This window comes from Lactuca virosa, chromosome 6, assembly GCF_052849685.1.
Source record: "Lactuca virosa cultivar CGN04683 chromosome 6, Lactuca_virosa_CGN04683_v6, whole genome shotgun sequence".
Classification (NCBI taxonomy): Eukaryota; Viridiplantae; Streptophyta; class Magnoliopsida; order Asterales; family Asteraceae; genus Lactuca; species Lactuca virosa.
Window position 1 is genome coordinate 5970529 of NC_136431.1, and position 7773 is coordinate 5978301.

Consider the following 7773-nt stretch of genomic DNA (forward strand, 5'->3'; position numbering starts at 1 on the left):
AGCATAAGTTGGAAACCTTTGAAAAGTTCAAAGAGTTTAAACATGAAGTGGAGAATTTGCTGGGCAGAAAGATAAAGATGCTACGATCCGATCGGGGATGAGAGTATCTTAGTATCGAGTTTCACGAGTATCTAGAGGAATGTGGAATAGTTTCACAATTGACGCCACCTAGGACACCACAACTTAATGGTGTGGCTGAGAGGCGCAATGAGACCTTGTTGGACATGGTTCGTTCCATGATGAGTCGTGCTTCGCTACCCATCTCATTCTGGGGGTATGCCTTAGAGATTGCCGCCCATATCCTTAACCTAGTCCCTACCAAGAAGGTTGCCAAAACACCTCACGAGATGTGGACAGGGAAAGCTCCCTCGTTGGCACATATCAAGGTTTGGGGTTGCGAGGCTTTCGTAAGACGAGATACTCACGACAAGCCCGAAACTCGTAGTGAGCGGTGTATTTTCATCGGTTACCCACATAAGTCTTTTGGATATCTCTTCTATAGACCGAGTGACAATGTTGTCTTCCTTGCGAGGAGAGGAGTCTTCCGCACACGAGAGAGAGAGAGAGAGAGAGAGAGAGAGAGAGAGAGAGAGAGATCATATGCCAAGAGGACAGTGGGAGGCAAATTGATCTTGAAGAGCTTCAAGAGTCAAGTGATGAAGGAACCTCCAACACTAGCGATCAACCTGAGGAGGAAACTCCTGTTGAACCTGTTGACGAGTCCTTACCTCTTAGACGTTCCAGTAGAGTTAGCCATCTACCTGAATTTTATGGATTCCATATTACTACTGAAGGGGATACGTTTATTAGTGATAGTACACTAGTAAATTTGGACGAGCCTAACAACTACAAGGAAGCCATGGCAGGCCCAGAGTCTGCAAAATGGAAAGAGGCAGTGGACAACGAGATTCAGTCCATGTATGACAATGAAGTTTGGAACTTGGTTGACAATGTACCAGGTCGTAAGACAGTCGGGTGTAAGTGGGTCTTCAAGAAGAAGACAGACATGGATGGGAAAGTACACACTTACAAGGCGCGATTGGTTGCGAAGGGCTTTACTCAAACTCCTAGAGTTGACTATGATGAGACCTTCTCGCCTGTTGCGAAAATAAAGTCTATTAGGGTGATGCTAGCCATAGCTGTGTTTCATAACTATGAAATATGGCAGATGGATGTCAAAACCGCTTTCCTTAATGGGAAGTTAGTTGAGGATGTTTACATGAGTCAGCCAGAGGGTTTTGTTGATGCAAAACATCCTAATAGAGTGTGCAAGCTTGAGAAGTCCATTTATGGATTGAAACAAGCATCTCACAGATGGAATCTTTGTTTCGATGAGAAAGTCAAAGAGTTTAGCTTTGCGAGGAGCGAAGATGAGTCCTGCGTATATGTCAAAGCTAGTGGGAGTATAGTTAGTTTTCTCGTACTGTATGTGGACGGCATACTACTCATAGGAAACGACATGCCAACCTTGCAGGAAGTTAAGTCCTGGCTTGGGAAGTACTTCGCTATGAAGGACCTCGGAGAAGCTGCCTATATCCTTGGGATAAGGATAATGAGAAATAGGAGTAAGAGACTAATAAGACTTAGTCAAAGTACTTACTTGGATAAAGTGCTGAAACATTTCTGCATGGAGAATTCCAAGAAAGGGGAGTTACCAATCCAAAGCAATACCAAACTAAGTAAGACTCAGAGCCCGAGTACAGAGGATGAGATAGCAGAAATGAGCCGAGTTCCTTACACTTCCGCAGTCGGCTCAATCGTGTATGCTTTGACTTGTACTCGCCTTAATGTGGCCTTCGCTTTGATCATGGTCAGCAGATATCAAGGGAACCCTGGTAGAGCCCATTAGACCGCAGTCATGAATATTCTTAAGTACCTACGAAGGACCAAGGAATGGTTCCTAGTCCTCATTGGAAGTGATGACTTGAGAGTACGAGGGTACAGTGACACCAGTTTTTAGACAGACAGAGATAACTACCGATCTCAGTCAGGCTGGGTCTTTACTCTAAATGGAGGAGCAGTGACTTGGAAAAGTTCCAAGAAGTAAACTGTGGCTGATTCAACATGCGAATCAGAGTACATAGCAGCGAGTGAAGCGTCAAAGGAGGCAATATGGCTAAAGAACTTCATCGGAGACCTTGAAGTTGTACCTGCCATAAAGGAGCCTATGGAGATTTTCTGCGATAACGAAGGTGCGGTTGCTTTGACCAAGGAACCGAGGATCATGACAGATCCAGGCATATCGACAGGAAATATCATTTTATTAGACATTGCGTAGAAGAGAGACTCCTTGTTGTGAAGAGGATATCGTCAGAGGATAACCCAGCAGATCCCCTTACGAAGGGACTGACTAGGGTTAAGCACTTGCAGCACACTAGGAGCATTGGACTGAAGGACGATATTAGTTTTTTTTTATTAGATAGATTTAGAAACTTGTAATAGATAAATTTTAATTGACATTTGATGATTAAATAAAATGTGTTTTTATTTATAAGTAAAGTTACTGTCTTATGTTAATTATTTACTATTGTTTCATTTTGCATGTTTTGACTTCTTGAATAATAAGATTATTCGAACCGTTACAGTCGCTCATACATCGGAAGTAGGTATGAAAGAAGAATGTCATGAATTGGTTTGTAGACTGTCTAAGGTGTTTTAGACATAGCAAAAGTTTGCTGCAATGTTCATGAGTGCTTATGAAATAAGATTTGAGTATTGGATTAAACCAGCGCTTACTTGAATCACTTCATGGAATTAATCACAAGTGATTGTAAGACGATAATATCATATAGTTTTTAAACCTAGAGATATGAGTTGTTGTTTGCTATTTGGTTGTGCATTGATAATGCGTAAACGCATCAGTAACTTGATGTTATAAAACGTATTGTTGTGTACGGTTTGATGAGCAAATAGTACAAGTATATGAGTCGAAGTTTATCTGTTCCTTTTGTCTCACAAGGACAAAAGTGATATCTTGGGCCCCTCGATGATTTGGTTTGACTTATGTGTCGGGCCCGGTCAGGACTAAATTGACGTGTTTAGTTAAGTTCTATGCCGAACAAATCTGAGATCGAGAAACAAACTACTGGACAATAAGTATGACTATGTTCCATGTATTTGTCCACACAATATCTTGAGAACGGAGGACTATACGATCCCTTATCTAAAGGATATGCCGTTTGACTGGGTCAGAGTTGACAGAGGCTTTTGAGAGCTACGATTGCTAATCAGATCCTGAAGTCATACTTGTAATTATAGTTATTAGACTTATCCAAGTGGGAGACCGTTGGATTAGGTGTCTAAGCCCATAACTGTATTTGGTATGTACTTGACCCGATAATAGCATGGTCCTTTTGGGTTGCCTTCACCAAAGCAACTTGAATGGATGATTAATGGAGAGAGAGGATATTATGGTTTATTAATATATTATAAGAATAATATATTAAAAGAGAAATCATATTGTTTAATTAATATTGGTCAAGAATTAATTAAGAATTAATTTTGTGACTAAAAGAGATTAATTAAATAAAGGGGACTCGTATAGCAATTATAAGATAATTGGATTTTGGGCTGTAGATCCTTATGGATATAAGGGGGACGGAAATTAGAGTGGAAGCCCACTATGATTTTGTCCATGGCCTTATTCCAGAAGGTTCTTTGGACTGCTTAAGGCCTAAGCTATCCAATTAGGGTTTTGACTGAAACCCTAGAAGCACACCTATATAAGGGACCCTAGGGCACCCAAAATTGGCTACCACTTATTCGTAAGAGTTCTAGAGCCGAATTTGGAGCCTCCATTCCCTCTATTAAAGATCATTTTCTTGCCTTGGTGTTTGTAAGCCATCAGAGGTATTACAATTGTGATACTAAGCTCTTGAAGTTGAAGATTCTTGCCACCTGTGAAAGGTAACCATCTAAACTTGTTTTAGTTGTTAATTTCGAATTTCATATGCTAGATCTAGGGTTTTATAGGTTTGGATGATTTGCATGTACAATAGAGAAACTTAGATCCAAAGCTTTAGGGTTTTGCATGTGCACATAGGAATGTTATTTTGCTCAAACCCATCAACATCATATTGGGTTTTCCCGTCGGTCTTCGATATCGCCGGCAACAAAGGCACCGGTGAACGGTTGGTGGTTCTAGGCGGCAGTTAGGCTGATGGCGGCGACTAGAGGAGGCTCCAAGAATGGTGGCGGCTGGAGGATGAACTAAGTTTAAGGTTTGATTGAGAAGAGGTGACGAGTATATGCTCAGTCATTTGCAAACTTCACACATAATTACACTTCCAGCCCCTATATCTTAATTTCTTTCAACATAAATCCATAATTTACCAAACAACCCTCAACCTCAAAAATCTTTACGAAAACAATCCGGAACTTACACTTTAACCCCCAAAATCTAAATTATGACATTTAACTCCCCGAAACTATCAGCCTGCTAAGTTATTACGGATTTAGGGCTATAATAAAATATATAAATATAATATATACAGCTCGGGGTTTAGGGTCAATATTTATTTACGTATTCCATTTAATTTCAAACGGAATGTTACAACATCCTTGCCATTCTACTTTAAAAAAAAGAATGAAATAAAATAAAATAAAAAAGTAAAAAAATATAAAGAATAAGAATGTCAATTTCATATTTTCAGAGATCAAAGTTGTAATATAGTCTAAATTTAAGTATGAAATTGTAACAAAAAAAAAGGGATTAAAACTGCTGCTTTTTGATAACCAAAGGACTATTTCTGTATTTTACTAGAATTAGATATATACACGCTTAAATGGGCTTGGCTGTGAGGGTCCGACCCATACCCAATAACAATCCCCAATTTTCACATGAACAAATCACCCTTTGTCAGCCGATCTCAAAATTAGTCATCGGTGTGCCATATTACATCTATCAGTTTGAAGAATCTGATCAAAATAACAATGGCCGGAAGATTGAGCAATGTGGCGTCTCAGATTATGGGCGGAAACGGCGTCGTTGGCCGCTCTGTGGCATCTTCTCTTCGTCTCCGCTCCGGTATGGGCTTACCAGTTGGCAAACATATCGTTCCCGATAAGCCTGTAAGTTGTAATTTCCATTTCCCTCATTTCTCAGATCACAAACATATTAGTCAATTTCAGTTTCAGTTCAAAGTTAAATTTGGATGTCATGGTTGGAATTAATTGCTTTGAAGTTACTTTCAGAAAAAAAAAAGAACGAAACCCTAGCGATCAGTTACGAAGACTAACCAAATTATAGAATAAAAATTGGTTAAAAAGTCCCGATTTTATATGAACTTGATGGTCGTATGGACTGAATTAGACGATTGTAGAAAATCTTGAACAATTTCATTGTGTGCTTCAGCTCCCTGTAAATGACGAGCTGATGTGGGATAATGGAACTGCATTCCCTGAACCCTGTATTGATCGCATAGCTGACACTGTTGGAAAGGTAAAATTTCATGTTTCCTCAATTTGCTTCCTGTTTGGGTTAAATTTGAATCAACTTCATTTCTCTATTGATATTGAACTCATTCAAGTTACTGTTGATTTCAGTATGAAGCACTTGGTTGGTTATGTGGTGGATTGGGATTTTTTGCAACTCTTGGATTGATGGCTACCTTGAACGACAAAGCTTCTAAGATACCATTTGTAAGTCCCATGATCTTGATACCAAATATTGTTACTTATTTAATAAGGAGAAATCCATGAACATCATATGCTGAATGAATAATAACCACATAAAAGAACCAAGTTCTTGCAAGTATTGAAACAAGTGAGATGAATGTGAGGGATGAAATTATGATTATTAAATTACTTAAGGGTGAATTGGTGTTTTCTTTACTTCTTTTTTACTTTCGGCTTGCAAGAACCTTTCTAGGGTTCTAAAAAAACTTAACCATTGAAGTGAATTTAATCCATAGATTAACATTCTATGATTCTATCAGCCTGCATTTAGAAAAAGTTTCAATTGCTTTAACTTTCAACATATATATATATATATATATATATATATATATATATATATATATATATATATTTGATTTCTAAATATGCTCTAACAGAGATAAAACTAAGGAAATCAAATAACAAACTTAACCTTGCTAATCTTTTTGTGATTCTATGTAAGAGATAAAAACTATAAATCTAACTATTATCTTTCAAAAAAAAAAAGCATTATATGTTAAATAAGTTAGGAGATAGTTTAAAGTCGAAAAAAGTCGCTACTTGATGCTATGTTTACACATACAAGATGATATATATAGATTTGTTTCTTTTTTAACTTTATAGATACATTAGATCTTATATGGCTAAGTGGATGGATGATTAATTTATCTATTAAGAACTGGATTATTACCACCACTACCCTTCATCATAATTTCTAACAGGAGGGTAAAATAGTCATTTGTTAAAGATTCAAGACAATTCAGAGACTACATTCAGTTAAAAAAAAAGAAACAATCTTTATATCCGCACAAACATTAACATCATTATCCATTCAGCCCATTTTATCCACACGTGGAAACTATATGAAGTGATAATAAGCAGATTTGAATTACAGTTTTATTCATTTGTAATGACTACTAATTTATTATTATTATTATTTTTTTGCTGTTGTTGAATAGACTCCAAAGGTGTTTCCATATGATAACCTCCGAGTGGAGCTTGGTGGAGAACCCTAGGAGGAAGTGGGTGTCTGTTTGTTTGCATTTGGTGTTTGACCTGATAACAAATAATGTATCATCTTCACTTTTGAACAAGCAGTTGAGACTATTTGTGATTTCTCCATTTTGTAATGGGAAAGTTTGTATTTTCTTCTATGTAATAAATAATCCACATCAACCAAAATACTAAAGTGAAATATACCATCTTCTTCAACATTCCAAATCCAACTTTTTCGTTAACCAAATGTACATGAATTTCAAAGTATGGTTCTTTCATGGATAATAGGTGTAGATGAACACATGAATGGCACATCTATTATCACAACAGATCAGGAGGCAAAACGTCCATAGTTAGATCTCTCAAAACCTTTAATACCCAAGGAATCTTACAAGTTTCTAGAGCCATTGCTTTGTATCCAGATTCTATATATTTAGAAATCCAACATAATGCTATGCATGCGTTTTTGCTATTCTAGTTCTAGAATATAAGAGACTCACCAAGAAAAAAAAAATAACTAAATCACATATTCTATGCCAATACTTCAGATTCTTAACTCTCTTGTAGCAAGTCTCAAATGAAACTTTCTTGGTAGATTGTATGAATTGGCTTAAAGTCTGAATAACAAACGAAATATCTAGATATGTAATAGTAGATCAATTTTCCATTTAGTCGCGGTGAGTCATTTAAATTTTCACCATCATCACTAATGACATCACTCACGTTCATAGGAGTACCAAATTGTTTACAAGCGAATACACCAAATTCATGGAACACTTCCGAGCAATATTTTCTTTGAGAAGACAAAACCATTTATTTAGAATTTCAATACCCAAAAACAACTTCTACATGTCCAAATCTTTAATATATATATATATATATATATATATATATATATATATATATATATATATATATATATATATATATATATATATATTTTTGAAAACTCTTTGACACCACTGTTTTCTTCAATAATATTGTCACTTTTTTAGAACCACTAATACACACCTCGTACTTTTCTCATAAACTACACTTTTCGTCTAAAACGGGCTTGACTGAGGGGCAACTTTTCACTAAGGCCTTCTGGTATGGTGGTCACGGACGAGGTCGTGGTCTAGG

General features: G+C 36.8%; 1 protein-coding gene across 1 annotated transcript; it reads left to right on the top strand.

The window, feature by feature from the left end:
- The first annotated feature begins 4811 nt into the window (after nt 1–4811).
- Nucleotides 4812–6876, top strand: LOC145118767 (NADH dehydrogenase ubiquinone 1 beta subcomplex subunit). Its single transcript, XM_079054443.1, has 4 exons — nt 4812–5070; nt 5354–5440; nt 5545–5640; nt 6615–6876. Exons 1-4 carry the CDS (start codon nt 4933–4935, stop codon nt 6669–6671), a joined length of 378 nt encoding a protein of 125 aa, XP_078910569.1. The 5' UTR covers nt 4812–4932; the 3' UTR covers nt 6672–6876.
- Nucleotides 6877–7773: the final 897 nt, after the last annotated feature.